Source organism: Pistacia vera, unplaced genomic scaffold, assembly GCF_008641045.1.
Source record: "Pistacia vera cultivar Batoury unplaced genomic scaffold, PisVer_v2 Contig374, whole genome shotgun sequence".
In the NCBI taxonomy this organism is placed as follows: Eukaryota; Viridiplantae; Streptophyta; class Magnoliopsida; order Sapindales; family Anacardiaceae; genus Pistacia; species Pistacia vera.
In genome coordinates this window covers 1,378,210-1,396,975 of record NW_022196195.1, presented here as the reverse complement: position 1 = coordinate 1,396,975, position 18,766 = coordinate 1,378,210, and the positions used below count along the sequence as shown (strand labels likewise).

Sequence of the window (18,766 nt, the reverse complement as noted above, 5' to 3'; positions counted from 1 at the left end):
TCACTTGAGGCCATTTGAGCCATACATTCTTCTCTTACTCTTCCCTTCAGGCCATTTGAGCCATATATTCTTCTCTTACTCTTCACTTCAGGCCATTTGAACCATATATTCTTCTCTTACTCTTACTTCACGCCATTTGAGCCCTATATTCTTCTTTTACTCTCATTTCAGGGCTTTTTTTTTTTTTAATATATAAATTTAACAAGATGCAAATTGTATCCAAGGAGCCAAAAGAGGCAAGTCTTTCAACCCATTTCTTCTTCTTCTTCTTTGATTTGTAGAGTCTTAAGTTAGACTCATTATTTTTGTTCTTTCAGTTTGCTGCATGTGCATATATATTTATTATAGTAGCTTAGATTTTTCTTATTATCCTACATATATATAAGATCTTGAAGTACTTGAGATGAATGACCATTATTCTAATTAATATTCATTCCCAATTTGAATCCAATTAGAACATAAAGTTCATATTATGCTGCAATATTCATTGTCTAATACTTATAAAGTTCATTGTAGATTTACCACGAATAAACGAGAAAATAAATCATGGAGGATTACGTTGCTGCTTCAGGAAGCACCTCAACTGAAGAAAATGTTGAGATTGTGATTGCTCCACCTAATAAACAAATGGATGGTACGATTTGACATTGCAATGACTGTTGCATCCGTTTTTTTAGATGCATTTTCTGAATATCATTTAGTGTCTAAGTTCGCGTTAATTTTTTTCCATTAATCTCTCTCTTGTTTTGATGTAATTATGAAGTGCTTTTGAAGTTCCAGGGTTAAAAATAGATATTAAATTTTTATTGATGGTTAATTTCACAAATTCCTCTTTCTATTATAAGAAAGCATTATATATATACATAATGGTACAATACAATTAGCTGATGTTTATATATCACATCAATCCAAGTAAAATGTATATACTTGTTTAATCATTAGATTTTTTTATTACAACAAAATGTACCAAAGACTTTCTCATCTTAAGACGATCATGTGTGAAATTGGATCTCTCAACAGTAAACACTTTTTTTTTTGGTTTTGGAGTGCCGGATTATGCAAAGAAAAGAAAAAAACAGAAGAGCGCCAACTTGTTGCTTTCATTAACCAACCAAATACATAATATAACATTTTATCAGTTCAATGTTACAACTACTACAGCAGTGAGCTTTTTACATGATCAAAGGTAAACCACACAATTTGAACAACCATAATACAATTAAGAGACATAAAGCCTCATATTCAGCTGGATTCACCTAAACACATCCTAACACAAAAAGTTAACAAGTTTCTCCTAAGCTACTACTCCTAACACAACACCATGCACTTCACTTCAATGGCGGCAAAAAACATCTTCAAACTTCAGTCCTTGCACAATGCACTTCCAGCAAAGCATCATAACTTCATCACTCCTCCTTGATGCTTTTGTTGGAAACACCAAGTTTTAGCCTTAAGTCTTCAAACTTGGCTTTAGACAAGGCTTTAGTCATAATGTCCGTAACTTGATTTTCTCCTTGGCAATGCACTAAACTGACTTCACCACATTGTTCAGCTTCCCTCACGGCATGATACTTTATCTTAATATGTTTAGTTCTGCTGTGGAGTACAAGATTTTTGGCCATGGCGACAACTGATTGATTATCACACAAAATCAGTGTTGGACTTCCCTAAACTTGCTGCAAATCATGCAGAATTTTCCTTAGCCATACAGCTTGGTTTACTGCTGCTGCTGCTGCAGAGATATATTATGCTTTAACAGTGGACTGAGCCATAGTCTCTTGCTTCCTTGATAACCAACTAATCGCACCTTGGTTTATGTAAAATACATAACCAGAGGTACTCATCAAATCATCCAGGGAACCCCAGTCACTGTCAGTATACCCCAACAGCTTTAAGCTTTCTGATTTTTTAAACCAAATGCCTAACATGGTGCTTCCTCTCACATACCTCAAGACTCTCTTGGCTACTTTGAAATGCAACTCACTTGGGTTACTCATGAACCTGGAAAGGTAGCTTGCAGTGAACATGAAGTCAGGCTTGGCAGTTGTGAGGTACAACAGACAACCTACCAAGCTCCTATATTTTCCCTCATCCACTCTCTCTACACCATCTTATTTACTCAGTTTCAGGTTGGGAACCAGTGTGGTATCTACTAGTTTACAACTTTCCATGCCAAACTTCATTAGTATCTCAGTTGCATACCTCTGCTGGCACACGAAAATTCCATTTGGAGACTAACTTATCTCTATGCCCAAAAAGTAGGTCATCAGCCCCAAGTCTATCATTTCAAACTTAGTTTGCATGGATGTCTTAAACTGATTCAGCTCTTCAGAATTACTTCCAGTAATCAATAGATCATCAACATATAAAGAGACCACAGTCAATCCACTTTTAGTCTTCCTAATATAAAGTGTGTGTTCATTTGGACTCCTAGTGTATCCTAGGTTGCATAAGTGGTCATTTATCCAGTTATACTAGGCTCTAGGAGCCTGCTTTAGGCTATACAAAGCCTTCCTCAGCAGGTACACTTGGTCCTCTTTTCCTTTAACCTTATAGCCTTCCGACTGCTCCATATAAATCTCCTCTATAATTCAGCCATTCAAGAATGATGATTTGACATCTAACTGGAAAATTTCCTAGTCAAATTGGGCTGCAAGTGTAAGCAATAATCTAATGGTGTCATGCTTGGCTACAAGAGCAAAGGTATCAGAAAAATCAATCCCTTGCTACTGTGCAAAACCTTTAACCACAAGTGTTGCCTTATGCTTATGGACTGATCCATCAGGGTTAATCTTCAGCTTGTAAATCCATTTCACTTGGATCACCTTCCTCTTTTATGGTTTGTCAACTAATCTCCAAGTGTTGTTCTTCTCAATCATGGTAAGCTCCTCCTGCATTGCAGCCTTCCATTCATCAGACTTTGCTGTTTCATTATAATTCTGGGGTTCAACCATAGCCACATTACATCTTTCGTATACTTCAGCTAAGGATCTAGTCCCTCTCACTGAATGTTCTTCATCTTCATCAGAATCTGCCTCTCGGATCAGCTCCCCTCTTATCTCTTCCTGCCTTGGCTTAACTTCCTCATCTATTCTCTTCTCTTCCCAATTCCAGACTGCAGTTTCATCTACCTTTACATCCCTTGTAATCACAATTTTCTTTGACTCAAGGATGTAAACTCTATAACCTTTGGATTGGTTGTTATATCCTATGAAAATTCCTACCTCAACCTTGTCATCCAGCTTAGTTCTCTTGCTTGTTGGAACCATGACATAACATATGCTTCCAAATATTCTCAGGTTTCCCACTACTGGTTTAGCTCCACTCTAGGCCTCAACTGAAGTTTGTTTTTTGACTGTTTTAGTTGGTAGTTTGTCCAGGAGATAAACTCCTGTATTAACAGCCTCAACCCAGAACATCTTGGGGAGCTTCTTTTCTACCATCATGCATCTTGCCATCTCCATGATAGTTATGTTTCTCCTCTTACTAACACCATTCTGCTGTGGAGTGTAAGAGGTAGTAAACTGGTGTTGAATTCTAGTTCTTGGTAGATTGAACAGAATTCACTTGACGAGTATTATGTCTTGTTATCCCTCCTTATGGCCTTGATCATTGTCCCAGCTTGGTTCTCCACCAGCAGCTTGAACTTTCTACATACAGCGGCTACCTCATTTTTCTACTTCAGGAAATATACCTAGGCCATCCTAGAGTATACTTCCATTCAATGATTCAGTCTTCATAGGACGACACACATCTGTGTGGATCAACTGCAATTTGTCACTGGCTCTTCAGGCTTGATCTGATGGAAAAGATGGTCTGCTGAGTTTGCCAAGTTGGCAGGCTGTGTAAAGATTCTTCTTCTCTTCTATTTCGGGTAATTCTAGGACCATGTCTCTAGTGCTAAGTTCTTTGAGACCTAAGTAGTGAAAATGGCCTAACCTTTTATGCCAAAGTTTAGACTCTTAGATCTACTAGTCAGTGCAAAGTTTTCAGACTTTTTCCACTCTACCAGGAAGCTCTTCCCCAATATTCTAACATTCATCAGCTCATTTCCCTCACTGTCTAGTATAATGCATGATTGGTTTAGAAAGTGCAGGGTATAATTCTTTTCTAGCATTTGTCCTACACTAAATAGATTTTGTGTAATTTCTGACAGTGTTCTAAAAACCGAACCGGATTGCCCGGTAGGACCGGTTCGATAGGCAACCGGTAGCAAATCTGGTCCGGTATATATAAAAAACTGCTATTTGAAGTTAAACCGGATTGGATTGCGGTTGGACCATCAGAATAGTGCCGAATCGCGGTCCAATCGCAGCTAAACCCCACCAGATTTTGGCATCTTTCAACGGAGAAAACACCCTCATTTGACGGACGACATCTCCATAACCAAACCTATCCATTTTCAGTCGCCGTCGTCCAGCCTTCGTCAATCACCATCCACCTAAAGTTTACGGCTTTATGCGACGTCAGATTTCTTTCGTTGATTTCGATGAGTTCCGACGTCGATGGAACTCCGTCGCACCACCATCAGAGTCGCCGGCACCTGCACATCAAAAGCCCTAAGATTCCAGCTTTGATTGGCCGTCGATCGTCGCTACCGCCACACTCACCAGAATCTTCGTCCATAGGGGTGTTTTAGATTGATTTCAAACCTTAAGGGAGTATTATAGGGGTGTTTTTGATGAATTTCAAGCATTTAAGGACTAAAATATAATTTTATAAATTACGGTCCAACTAATCAATCTAACCGGTCAAACCAAAAATTGGACCCTTGAACGGGTCATTGTCCGGTCCGGTTTTCAGAACATTGATTCCTGATACATAGAAGACACTTGAGATAACTTTAGTACCTGATTGTGTTAGGACATCAACATCCCCAATTCCTTTGGCTTCCACATATTCTCCATTTCCAATTTTGACTCTAGAGTTGTAGGTCTTGTCCAGCCTAATGAAATTCTGCAAGTTGGCTGCCATGTGGTTGGTGCAGCCATTGTCTATCAGCCACACTTCACTGCTGGTCTAAATTGTGTAACATGAAGCTACAAACAGTTGTTCAGACTCACTGCCTTGCTGTTGATCCTCTGCAGATTGAGCTTGCTGTGACGGCTGTGCACCTTTGTTCTTGCACATCTTCTCAATATGTCCAAACTGTTTGCAGGCTTTACATTAGATCCCAGGCCTAAACCAGCACCTGTTCTCTGAGTGACCCTTCTTCTTGCAGTGATGACATAGTGGATAACTCTTTGTTCCACTTCGTTTTCCCCACTGTCCATTAGTTTTCTCTTTTCCTTTCTTGTCTCCGGCATACCTTCTATTATTCTCCTACACATTCCTTCCTTTTTGAGCTACCACCATAGCACCTTCATTAGTGTCCTCCTGCCTCATCAATCTTCTTTGTTCTTAAGCCTGTAGTGCATGGACTAAATCAGTGAGACTAATTTGTGACAGTTCCTTTGATTCTTCTAGGGAGGAAATCTTGGATTCAAACCTCTCGGGTAAGCTCACTAGCACCTTTTCAACAATCATCTTATCACTTATTCTACTCCCAATAGCTTGATATTATTAACCACACTCATAAGCCTATCCACATATTCTTTCACTTTCTCCACTTCTTGCATTCTCAACATCTCAAATTCTCTCCTCAAGTTCATCACTTGCATGTTCCTTGTTGTATCACTTCCCATGAATTCCTCTCTCAGTTTATCCCAAGCTTCTTTTGCTATTTCACACACCATTATCCTTGTAAACATAAGGTCTGTCACTGCCGAATGTATACGAGATAGGGCCCTTGGAGCCTTTGACATTTCTTCTTCATACAACCTCATTTGATTCAGAGTGGGGTTTGGACCAAGCTGTGGTGGTTGTTTCTCTTCCTCAACATACTGTCAAAGCCCCTGCCCTCTTAGATAGACTTTCATTCTAACAGCCCAAATATGGTATTGGTCACCATTGAACACTGGCGGTGAAAGGGAGGTTGACTAAGCTGCCATGAATATAGATTATAGTTTGGGACAGAGTTGTTCTTTAAAGAGGCTGGAGTTTGATGATGATTCAAGGTTAGGCTTTCATTCTAACAGCCCAAATATGACATTGGTCACCATTGAACACTGGCGATGAAAGGGAGGCTGACTAAGCTACCATGAATACAGATTATAGTTTGGGACAAAGTTATTCTTTAAGGGGCTGGAGTTTGATGATGATTCAAGGTTAGTTTTTGGGTTTATATGGAGGTCTGGTAAGCTGGCTCTGATACCATTTTGTTGGTTTTGGAGTGCTGGATTATGCAAATAAAAGAAAAAACTAAAGAGTGCCAACTTATTGCTTTCATTAACCAACAAAATACATAATATAACATTTTATCAGCTGACTGTTACAACTACTACAGTAGTGAGCTTTTTACATGATCAAAGGTAAACCACACAATTTGAACAACCATAATACGATTAAGAGACATAAAGCCTCATATTCAGCTGGATTCACCTAAACACATCCTAACACAAAAAGTTAACAAGTTTCTCCTAAGCTCCTGCTCCTAACATAGCACCATGCATGCACTTCACTTCAATGGCGGAAAAAAAAATCTTCAAACTTCAGTCCTTGCACAATGCACTTCTAACAAAGCATCATAACTTCATCAGATGTGATAAAGAGATGTCAGTCACTGCTTGGGATGCAGCGCGTGAAAGAGAGAAATAAGCTAAGCTTGAGGGATCAAATGAATGAGAAGGAGCAACAAATGAATGAGAAAAAGCAAAGCAGGAGGAAAAGGCTAGGCTGGAGGTATCAGGTTTATGAGGCGAAAAGTCAAGTGCATTGCGAGTATTTGCTTGAATTTTTTTATTTTTTATTTTTTACCTTAGCTTTGACGAGGTTTTTAATTATTTTTTAACATTCAGGTATAAAATAGTGAAAATGAAGGTATTTAATATTTATGGGTGCACTACTAGAATCGCCCCAATATTAAATACAAATGAAAATTCTCATGTGTAGCATAAAATATAGAATTAAATTTCGATTAACAAAAGTTAATTATTGTCTATGAGCATTTTTAGTGTCTCGTTAAGAACATAAATCAAGTTCCTCACTGGTATTTTCCTCATCCTCAACTTTCTGAAACTAATGTTGGCTTTGGCTGAACTAAACTTCTTGTTTCAGACACTAGTCAAGAGATTCTTGATTCAGCTTTTGAACTAGTCGAATGTCTTTGGAAACAAGTTATGCCTTGGTTTTGGATGACTCCCAGATTCAGGAAATTATTAGAAAACCTTGGTCTCTAATATTTGAGGCTGCAAAACAGGGAAACCTTCGGTTTCCAGACATAATTTTCTCCAAATATCCTGACCTAATGTTTGAAGTTGACAAAAATAATTACACCATACTTCATGTTGCTGTTATGTATCGTCACAGTAACATTTTCAATGTCGTGTATCACATCGGTCCATTTAAGGATTTGGTAGTTCGAGACACAGATAAAGAAGGGAACAATATCTTGCATTTGGCTACAAAATTGCCACAAGTAGATACACCCGATATTGAATCCTCTGCATTAAGGGACCAAGGACATTGCAAATGCCTGCATCATGGTGTCAGCAATTATTGCCACCATGGTTTTCGCTGCACTTTTCACTGTACCAAGCAGCACCAAGGAAAATATAGGGACTCCATTTTTTTTTGTGAAGAGCTTCCTCTATAGTTTTTGCAATATCAGATACTATAGCATTACTATTGTCCTTTTTCTCCATAACGATGTTCTTATCGGTTATCTCTTCCCGATGTGAAGAAGTAGATTTCTTTTAGCAAATAATTGATGATTTGGGTCTTGGCATAAACTGTTAGGATCCCATATTGAAAGGGAAAAGGGTGGGCATGTGGGTTATAAAGGCTTGGGCACCTTTCCTTGGCAAGCCGATTTTCCAAGGAGAGTTATACCCAAGCCCATGAAAGACCCATGGCCCAGCCCAAATTGTTGAGTTATTGGAGTGGGTTCCTATCAATTGGTATCAGAGCATGATCCTGCACACATGTGGTAGGATGACCTTGGGCCCCAGCTGCTACCCCAAGGAAAGGGGATTCGCAAAGTCACCCAAGGGGTAAAGAGGCCGACATGGAGCCCATGTAGTAGGGCCTAGTGGGCCTCCCGAGTGGTCGAGAATGAGAGTTGCTGACAGGCTTCTAGGGCCTAACAAGCTTCTAGATGAAATAAGACCCAAAGGGAGGGTAATAAAGGCCGATGAGGGCAGGGTAGCCGATGAGGGCAGGCGCTCTCTAGAAAGAAGACCAACAAGGGCGTTGGGTCTCAAAGCGTGTGGAAATGTTAGGATCCCATATTGAAAGGGAAAAGGGTGGGCATGTGGGTTATAAAGGCTTGAGCACATTTCCTTGGCAAGCTAGTTTTTCAAGGAGAGTTCTACTCAAGCCCATGAAAGACCCATGGCCTAACCCAAATTGTTGAGTTATTGGAGTGGGTTCCTATCATAAACTTACTTCTATACTTTGTAGAAGCAATGGTGGTAGTGTTTTCTACAACTATGTTCATTGGCTTCAAAGATGGGTGGCTATCTGTGCTTGTTCTTTTAACGGTAATGGATGTTTTAACAACGTTAATGTACATGGGTAAAACTTGGACTGTGATGGGCCACCGATAGTCAAATGTGGTATAACCGCAAGAGGCAAAGTGGGAAAAGTCATACATGACAAGTGGAGCAGTAACACAACAAGTGTGATGAGTTTTTTTGATAGATGGAACAACAACATAGCAAGCATGACGAACAAAGGAATAGAAGGAGAACCAACAGAGGGAATAGGCATTGAGAATGTTGTTGGGAATTGTTAGGAGGAGCTGACCCTCGAAGATCAGCCTGAGTTCTTTTTTTTTTTTTTTACTGTTTTTAGCAATATTTCCATTTATGTTTATTTCACTGTAATTTGTTACAGAATATCAATCCAAATATCCTTATAACTAAGACAATCATTGTTTATATTCTGTTCATGAAGGATTTTAGCCTAAAATGATTGATTGAATGCATGAGTAACTGAGTTATTCTGGTTGGTTCCATCAGATTGGTATTAGAGCCAAGACTAATTCAGGGCATGGTTGGTACAAGGATGGATAATAGAATAGACAACGTTGAGAAGGATGTAGCTAAAATGACTGAGACGGTGAACACAATGAGAGAGATTTTAATCGATATGCAGAATTGGAAGCTTAAAAAAGATGAAAAAGAGGAGGAACGAAGAAAAAATTTTGGTGGAAACTCGAGTCGTGTAAGGGTTTAACACAATGAACAGGGACCTCACGAGAATATAAGAAATTAGGGAGGAGCTACTGGAGGGGGAAACTCTAAAGTCAGAACACAGGAGAATCAGCAAGGTAGCCCATTCGGGGAAGCTTGGAACCAAGGTGGTAGAGGTTGGTACCGATGTGAATAGAAGGGTAGAAAATTGGAGTTACCCATTTTTTCTGGTGAAGACCCATACGGATGGATATTTAAGGTGGAACGTTACTTCACTTTCAACTTGATAGCTGAAGAACATAGAGTGGCAGCAACTGCACTGTGCATGGAGGGAGAAGCTCTCCATTGGTATCAATGGCTAGAAAACTGGTTGATGATAAGTAATTGGTAGGATTTCAAAATAGCTCTCTCCCAAAGGTTTAGCGAAACCCAAGAAGTGAGTCCCTTGGAGCTGCTAATGGCCACCAAGCAAACAGGAACAGTTTTGGATTATCGCCACAAATTTGAAGAAGTGGTAGCTTTAATGGTAGATGAGAAGGAAGAGGTGCTCACTATTGCATTTCTGAATGGGCTTAGACCTAAAGTAAACGCTGAAATCAAGCTCCAGCAACCCAATCTCATATTGCAGTCGAATTCACTGGTTAGTGTGGCCCAGTTGGCCCAGCGAGTGGAGGAAAGAAATAGAACTGTGGAAGAAGCCAAGATTCGGGTTGTGTGCTCAGTTAAATGGAATTCATCTCCTTTTGGTCCAAGAGCCTATACCCAGCCAACCCGACCTGATGAAACCAATAAAACCCAACACACCCTTGACCCAAGTCAACACTTATCAACCTACTCAGCTCAACAACCACCTACTCGACGTAGCCCAAGCAAAACCCACTCCAGCCTCAACTCTCTATCGTCAGTCAACTTCTGACCAGGTCCAGTTCGATGGGAGTTTCCTTTCTAGCGAATGATGGAGGTCGAGATCCAACAAAAATGAGAAAGGGGCTTGTGTTATCATTGTGACGCGAAGTATTCTCTGGGTCATAGATGTGGGGATAAGCAGGTACAGGTTTTATTGCTGGAGGATGAAGATTCTGAGGTAAATGAGCTATCTGTGGAAGAACCCAATGGTGAGAAAGATGCATCAGGAACGTTAGAGCTTTCCATCAGTTCCGTGGAGGGTATTAGTGGACCAAAAACCTTGAAGCTTAAAAGGGAGATTGCGGGAAGAAGTGTAATGGTTTTAATTGACAGCGGGGCATCTCACAATTTCATCAACCGACAGGTAGTAAAAGAGCTTAAACTCCCTATAACCTCTACCAAACAGTTTGGAGTCAAAGTAGGAGATGGGTACAGGGTAAGCTGTCAAGGGGAATGTTGCGTAGTAAAGCTGCAATTGTAAGATATTTCAGTGTTCCAAAATTTCTACCTCTTCGATATGACCAGTGTTGATGTTATTTTAGGGGTTGCATGGTTAAAACATTGGGAGAAATTACCACGAATTGGAAAAAATCTGTGATGAAATTCAACCAGTCCGGAAGAGTTGTAGTGTTGGTTGGGGACCCTTCTCTGAGTAGAACCAAGTTGTCACTGAAAAAGATATTAAAAATGCTGCAATATGAAAGGCCAGGCTACTTGTTGGAGATTAATAATTTGCAGATGCAAGAGGATGAAGAAGCAACGGATGAGGGTAATTGGGGGGCATTATTAAGGGAATACCAGGCATTATTTGAACCTTTACCCGGACTACCACCGGTGAGAGATTGCGATCATGCTATCAGGCTTGAACATGCAGCTCCAGTCCCTAATGTCAAACCCTATCGGTATCCATATTACCAAAAGAATGAGACAGAGAGGATTGTACAGGAAATGCTGGTTTCCGAAATTCTCAAGCCGAGCATCAGCCCCTTTTACAGCTCGGTACTTTTGGTTAAAAAGAAAGACGGAGGTTGGCGTTTCTACGTCGATTATCGAGCACTCAACAAAGTCACCATACCCAATAAATTTTCAATCCTGACAGTGGACGAACTATTTGATGAGTTAGCCAAGGCCGCTATATTCTCAAAACTCGACCTCAAGTCGGGGTATCACCAAATACGTGTCCGGGAGGAAGATACTCATAAGACAAACTTCCGCACACATGAAGGGCACTACGAGTTTCTAGTAATGCCCTTTGGATTATCTAATTCCCCATCCACCTTTCAAGCTCTCATGAACAACATTTTCAAGCCATACTTATGTAAGTGCATCTTGGTTTTTTTTTTTTTTTTATGACATATTAGTTTACAGTACTAACCCGGAGACACACTCGCACCACTTAAGGCTCACATTTCAGGTACTACTCAACCACTAGTTGGTGGTTAACAAGAAAAAATGCACTTTCGGGCAATATCAGTTGGAATACTTAGGCCACATCATTTAAGGCCAAGGTATTGCCGTCGACCCTTCCAAGGTGGATTGCATATTAAAGTGGCCTGTCCCGAAGGATGTTAAGGCCCTTCATGGGTTTCTGGGGCTAACAGGGTATTATTGGAAATTTGTCAATGGCTATGGGGCAATTGCCCTACCCTTAACCAATATGCTCCATAAGGATTCCATTGTGTGGACGGAGGTGGCACAAAAAGCATTTGAAGAATTGTAGTGGGTAATGACTACTGTTCCAGTCCTCGCAATGTCGGACTTCTCAAAAACGTTCGTCATTGAGACAGATGCTTCAGGACACGGTAGCGGGGTTGTCCTAATGCAGGAAGGCAGACCCTTAGCATTCTTGAGTCAAGGTCTTTCCACTCGCTCGTGGCTTCGTTTGGTCTACTAGAGAGAGCTGATGGTTGTGGTCCTTGTTGTCCAGAAATGGCACCACTACCTGTTGGGTAGTCATTTCATCATTAGAATAGATCAGCGGAGCCTTCACTATCTGAATAAACAGCAATTACAGGGTGAAGAACAACACAAATAGATAATTAGGTTGCTCGGATTGGACTCTGAAATACAGTATAAGCCTGGGTTAGAGAATAAAGTCATGGATGCCTTATCTTGGCGTGATAGCATGGTTAAGTGTACAGCCATTTCGATCTATTATTTTGCAAAAAAAGAAGAGTGGGCAGATGCCATTCAGCAAGACAACAAGCTGTAGAAAATTTGTCAAGATCCGATTGATGATCCTTCCAGTCATTCACATTTTAGGTTAGTGGATTCCTCACTTAACTATAATGATCGTCTTGTGCTACCCAAATCCAGTTTGCAATTGTAGCAACCTCTGCTAGAATTTCACTCCTCCCCCACAGGTGGTCATTCTGGTTATTTTTGCACTTACAAGCGACTGGTGCAAGTGGTCTATTGGGATGGCATGAGATAGGATATCTAGGCATTTGTTAAGGCTTGCTCGGTTTGCCAACAGAATAAATATGATGCATTGCAACCTGCGGGCCTCCTACAACCTCTGCCCATTCCCTCTCAGGTTTAGGAGGACGTGTCCATGGATTTTATTGGGGGGCTTCCTAAGGCTCATAGGCTGGATACCATCCTGGTTGTGGTGGATCGCCTTACAAAGTATAGCCATTTTCTTCCCTTGTGCCACCCTTATACAGCTCAAGAAGTAGCCAACCTGCTCCTTACAGAAATTGTTAGATTGCATGGCTTTCCCTGCACTATCGTCTCTAACCGTGACCGAATTTTCATGAGCTTCTTTTGAGGGGAATTGTTTAAATAGTCTGAAACTCAACTCTACATGAGCATCGCCTACCACCCTCAAACGGATGGTCAATCGAAGGTTGTCAACCGTTGTGTCGAAACTTATCTCTGTTGTTTTACAGGTCATCATCCGCATCAGTGGCCCAAATGGTAGCCTGGGCAGAATACTGGTTTAACACCACTTATAACCACTCTTCAGGAATGACTCCGTTCAAGGCTCTCTATAGTCGGGACCCTCCCATCCTTTTGAAATATAGTGAGAAATCTTCCGTAGTGGATGCTTTAGATCAACAACTGGCGGATTGCAATGCCATTTTGGAGGACTTGAAGCTGAACCTCACTAGAGCCCAAGAACACATGAAACAATATGCTGATGGCAAACGCTGGGAAGTTCACTTTGCCGTAAGGGACTCTGTCTACTTAAAACTCCAACCTTATTGCCTTCGATCCCTTGTGCGTCGAGTCAACGAGAAGCTGAGCCCCCGTTACTACGGACCCTTTTCCATTGCGGCCAAAGTGGGTCAGGTTGCGTATCACCTCAGCTTACCCTCCACCACCCTTCCCAACATACTCATAGGTGATCTGGTTTTGCAAGTCGAACCTGAATAGGCCTTGCGTAAACGATGCCTACTGAATGGTAGCTATGAAATCCTAATCAAGTGGAAATCACTTTCCCATTGTGACAATACGTGGGAGGATTATGCAGCCATATGTCGCCAATTTCCTTCTTTCCACCTTGAGGACAAGGTCGCACTCCTTGGGGAGGGTAATGATGGACCACTGATAGTCAAATGGTATAACCGTAAGGGGCAAAGAGGGAAAAGTCATACAGGATAGGTGGAGCAGCAGCACAACAAGTGTGATGAGTTTGTTTGACAGGAGGAACAGCAACACAACAAGCATGACGAACAAAGGAATAAAAGGAGAACCAACAGAGGGAATGGGCATTGAGAATATTGTTGGGAATTGTTGGGAGGAGCTGACCCTCGAAGATCAGCCTTAGTTCTTTTCTTTTTACCTTTTTTAGCAATATTTCCATTTACGTTTATTTCATTGTAATTTGGTACTGAATATCAATCCAAATATCTTTATAACTGAGATAATCATTGTTTATATTTTGTTCATGATGGATTTTAGCCTAAAATGAATGATTGAATGCATGAGTAACTGAGTTATTCCGGTTGGTTCCATCAGACTGTCAAGGAGAAGTGTTGCATTCTGTCAATGAAAACAGGTGACATTATTTACTTATTTTACATAATGTAATATATTATGTCTTACTAAACCATGTCTTACTAACTAGATTGATTATTGATCTTATGATGAATGGTAGTACCGTGTTACCTTTATTTGGCTTTCCTTAAAATAATAATAAAAGAATATTATGATTCAATTTTTAATTCTATAACTAAAAGTGGCAGTTATATTGATATTTCAGTGAATATGTTGAGGACGGTGTGGTAGCTGCATTAAAACTTAATTCCGAAAGAGGCACAAGTTTCGTAGTTAAAGGAATGACTCGAATGTCAAGACTGAAGAAGTTGTTTTTTGAATAAGACTACATTTACAAATTTTAAATACAAACTTTCTCATACAGATTCAAAGTTATTAAGCTACCATTGGTAAAAGAAACAGACGTCAACGTCTAAGTTGTAATTCAGAGCTTTAGTTTTCTAACTCTGTTAATGGAAGCGTTAGTTCAAATCTTTCCCGTTAAACGACCTGTCATCTTCCTGGTGAAAGAGCCCTATTAATCACTAGTGAATAAAGCACAGCAGATCCTACAAACAGCTCACACCCAACTTGTGTTTCTTGTTGTATGAACCAACCGTTGAGATCAGGGTTCACTTGGATTGTTGTCTTTGTAATATAAAAGATGCTCTCAGTCAATTGAAAATTAATAATATTCTCCTGTTTTTCTTATTTGTATTCAATCCCTAGAGTTTTGTTTCTTTTACAATCTTGATTAAACTTCACAGAATAAAGGTGTGAAGTTTAAGTATTATTTTACCTTTAATACATAACGGTGTTGCTTCAAACTTAGAAAAAGGTTAATAAGATGAAGTATGAAGTGGAACAGAACTCCCTGTTTTGCTGCAGCATCTGGGATCAAAAAGGTTAACAAGAACAAAGGAGAAGCAACCCCTTATGTTAGGTCACAGAGAATTTCATGGTCTGCTATCTTTGTTCTATGACCGAAGAACATGATAATGTTGATTCAAAATCTAAAACTGTAATTATAAATATGAGTTGATGATATTGAGCACCCTGAGGTTTTAATTTTAATAGATGGATTGAAAAGATCGTTAGGGTAACATATAACTCCCTAACGTGAGCCTCCGTCAATATGAGTTAATAATATTGACAACCATATGATATTTGCACATTTATTTGATTAAGCACAATTCGTGTCCGTAGTTTACAGGTCATAACATTCTGCATAAATGTCTGTACATTTTTTTATCTTATCTTCTCGCAAAATATGTGAACACATTACAGTCAAATGTGTAATCAGTTGTCCAATCGGACCTTTAGTACAGATGTTGAATTTTCATTGGTTGTTAGGATTTTCTCTAGTTATGAAATATGAGTGAGTGGTCCAAATACAAGTGTCAAGTATTTCAAATGTGGTCTTGGAAATTTGTTTTGTCTTTTCAGAAGTGGTCCTAACAAGTTGTTGAAAACTTTCCTAAAATAGCCAAACAGTGTAAGGCTTTGTCGGCTGGATGTTTAGTGGATCGTTGAGCAAGGATTCTATATTATCTTCTTCATCCTTGCATTTACGTTTGAACATTAATATTTCTATGGTTGTTCTCTGAAATTCTTTAGAGAGTTTATTCATTTTAGGTTAGGTTCATTTTATTTTTTTGATGCTCAAAATACTTATCTTAACTTTGTTGTTTAAGTGTTGTTGGAACATGGTTCCATTAATGAAAGCTTCTATGAATTTCAAGTTGTGGAGCTGAAGGTTGTCTTTGGCATTTGAAGCTTGAGTGGAGCTCAAGCTACTCAAGATGCTTCTTGGATTCAAGCAAGCCGTGACAAAACATTGGATCAACCAAAGCATGGAGTTAGAGTGTTATGAAACAGGGAGTGTTTTACATTTGTTTTACTTAACTTTGACTTTGTAATGAATTTTGAATGTTTGCTATAATGGATTTGCTTCGTTTGAACAATCTCATGGATGTAGGCAATATACCTAACCATGTAAAAACCTCTTATGTGTTTCACTTTATGTCCTTAATGATTGGTTATATATATGTCACATGCATTACTTATATCAATAAATTTAAATCGTGAATTACCATAAATTGTTTACTATATATTTAAACAAGACAAACTCCATGTGATTACTGATTTAATTGTCATTTGCAAACAAGTCAATAGTTAATACTGCGTGCTATACATCGAATATTAAATATTTTATTAATTATTAATTGTTGAATGCCATGTGGCATTTTGACAAGTCAACCGTCCCCATATATCGTTTCTGCGTTTTTCTGTTGCTCTTACTTCAGGTGTTTTTGGCTCAACTTTTTGTGGTTCACATTTGTTAGCTGATTTCACTTCAGGGGATATCGGCTGCTGAGCTATTTTTCTTCCATCTTCTTCTTCATTAGAAGGAGAAACTTCCTTTAAACAAGTAACTACATTGCTCAAATCCTTCAATGCAGAATCAACAACTGCTTTAAGCTTCTTTATTTCCTCATTTCTCCGAGCCAGTTGATCCCTCAGTATATTTCTTTCCGCCACTACTTGCTCATGCTCTGTTAAATATAACAATTTTTCTTAAAACTAAAACCTTTTTATTCCAATTAATAATAATAATAATAATAATAATAAAACCACGAACTTTACTAAACATTTCCCTCAGAAAAAGGTATCCTCCATTTTGATAACTGAATTGAATAGCAAAATTCAAGTTTTAATCCAAAAGCAGAACAGTGTTTCCTCACCGTGACGGGGACTGAAGCTCGAAATCGGTGTCGGACTCAGAGAACGACATAGGCGAGCAGGGGTCTGAGATTTAGTCTGAGAGCAGGGGTCGAAGAAGAGGGTGTGCGAAGAGCGGTGGAGAAGTTGACGGCGTTGGTCATGGGAGCAGAGGATGAAAGCTCAAATGTAGATCTGAAGAGATGTTGTCGTGATCATGCGTAGTGCGATTTGGCGAGTCAAAAGTTTGATGAGTCGGTCAGAGTGTTTCTCATGGTACGGTGAAAGAAGAATGTTGGGTGCTGACAAATGACGAGTGAAGAAGACAAGCACAACACCTGAGTCAAAAGTTACATGAATATTTTATTGTTTTAGAAACAGAGAGAGAAAAAGGTCGACCGTAGAAGAAAGAAAAAAAAAAAAAAATCTTTTGTGCATGTTTCAGTGGTACAGATGTAATATACTGAAAACAGAGGGTTAATCAGTAAAGGGCGTTCCTTTTCTTTGTGTGAATAGCGACTGTGTAGTTCTTGGTCTCGGTTTCAACAGATAGAGAGCGCTGCTACAGAGTAGAGCCGCTGAGACTTCTGTTTGAGGTGGTGATGGTGTACCATTGTTCTTTTCTCTGCCACTACTTTACTTCACTCTTTCTCAGCTTTCAGACTCATTATTCTCCTCATTGCTTTTCACTTGAAGCTTTTCTTTCTTCATTTTCCCATTTCGAGCTAGGGATTGCATCTTAAGCGTAAAAAAGGTAAGCTTTTTGAAACCATTTCTTCTTTTTAATGTATATTTTTGTTTTATTTTGTCAAGTTTCAATTTTTGTTGTTTTAGGACTGCCATTGTCAATAGCTTTGGATACTTATCAGTCTTACCAAGAGGGCAAAAAAGTTTAAAATTTTGCTTGTGCAAAATGTGCAGTTCATAAAAAAGTCTGTTTATGAAGGTCAGAAACTTTTTATCATCTAGATTGAAATATCGTGTAGTGGGGAGAAGGTAAAGTTTAGACTAAGGTAATTTGCAATGACCTCCCTGAGGTTTGAGGAATGTTTAGCTGGACCATAAAGTTGTTAAATTGTAAGGAGTCCTCCTTTCAAGGCCTTTTATTAATTATTAACAATGTAAAGAAAAATTTGAGGGCTATTAAGATGATTTAAGATGACAATTTTTCATTAATTAATGAAATTGAAGGGAGGTCGTTCTACATTAAAAAGCTTTTGGATCTATTAGACACTTTTCCCAAACGATGGGGGAGGTCATTGTCAATACCTTAGACATGTAAAGCACCACAGTTTCCATTGTTATGTATTCTGTAGTTGTTGTAGAACTACAGTAAAATAACTGTAAGTTATACTAAAACATCAAAATAGTAATGACATCCTGAAATTCTAAGATTCTGCATTATTTGATGAAATGCATCTAATGTCTTCTTCTTGCTTTATGATTCTTTTATACTATGGATATGATAACTAATGCAACACTATTGTTTCTCTTATGATATTATCTGCATCATTCATTTTTTACGGGTTATAAAGGCTTGGGCACCCTCCCTTGGCAAGCCGGTTTTTCAAGGAGAGTTATACCCAAACCCATGAAAGACCCATGACCCAACTCAAATTATTGAGTTACTGGAGTCGGTTCCTATCAATTGGTATCAGAGCATGATTCTGCGCCTATGTGGCAGCGCACGCGTGGCAGGCTGACCCGTGGTAGGCTGACCCGTGGTAGGCTGACCTTGGGCCCGGGCTGCTACCCCGAGAAAGGGCATGGAGGCCTGAGGAAAAGGGGATCCGCATAGTCACCCAAGGGGTAAAGAGGCCGACGGGGGGAAAGAGGCCGATGTGGACATCGGTTGCGGAAGCGTGGTGGAATGTTAGGATCTCACATTGAAAGGGAAAAGGGTGGGCATGTGGGTTATAAAGGCT

The 18,766-nt window shown here is 39.5% G+C and overlaps 1 protein-coding gene and 1 pseudogene across 1 annotated transcript; one reads left to right on the top strand and one right to left on the bottom strand.

Annotated features, from left to right (window-relative positions):
• Window positions 1-18,766, top strand: part of LOC116140613 — a 29,157-nt pseudogene that overhangs the window by 3,277 nt on the left and 7,114 nt on the right.
• On the bottom strand, window positions 4,744-5,306 carry LOC116140614. Its single transcript, XM_031426224.1, has 2 exons — window positions 5,115-5,306; window positions 4,744-5,019 (listed from the first exon to the last, which is right to left on the bottom strand). The coding sequence occupies exons 1-2, from the start codon at window positions 5,304-5,306 to the stop codon at window positions 4,744-4,746; spliced, it is 468 nt and encodes a 155-aa protein (XP_031282084.1).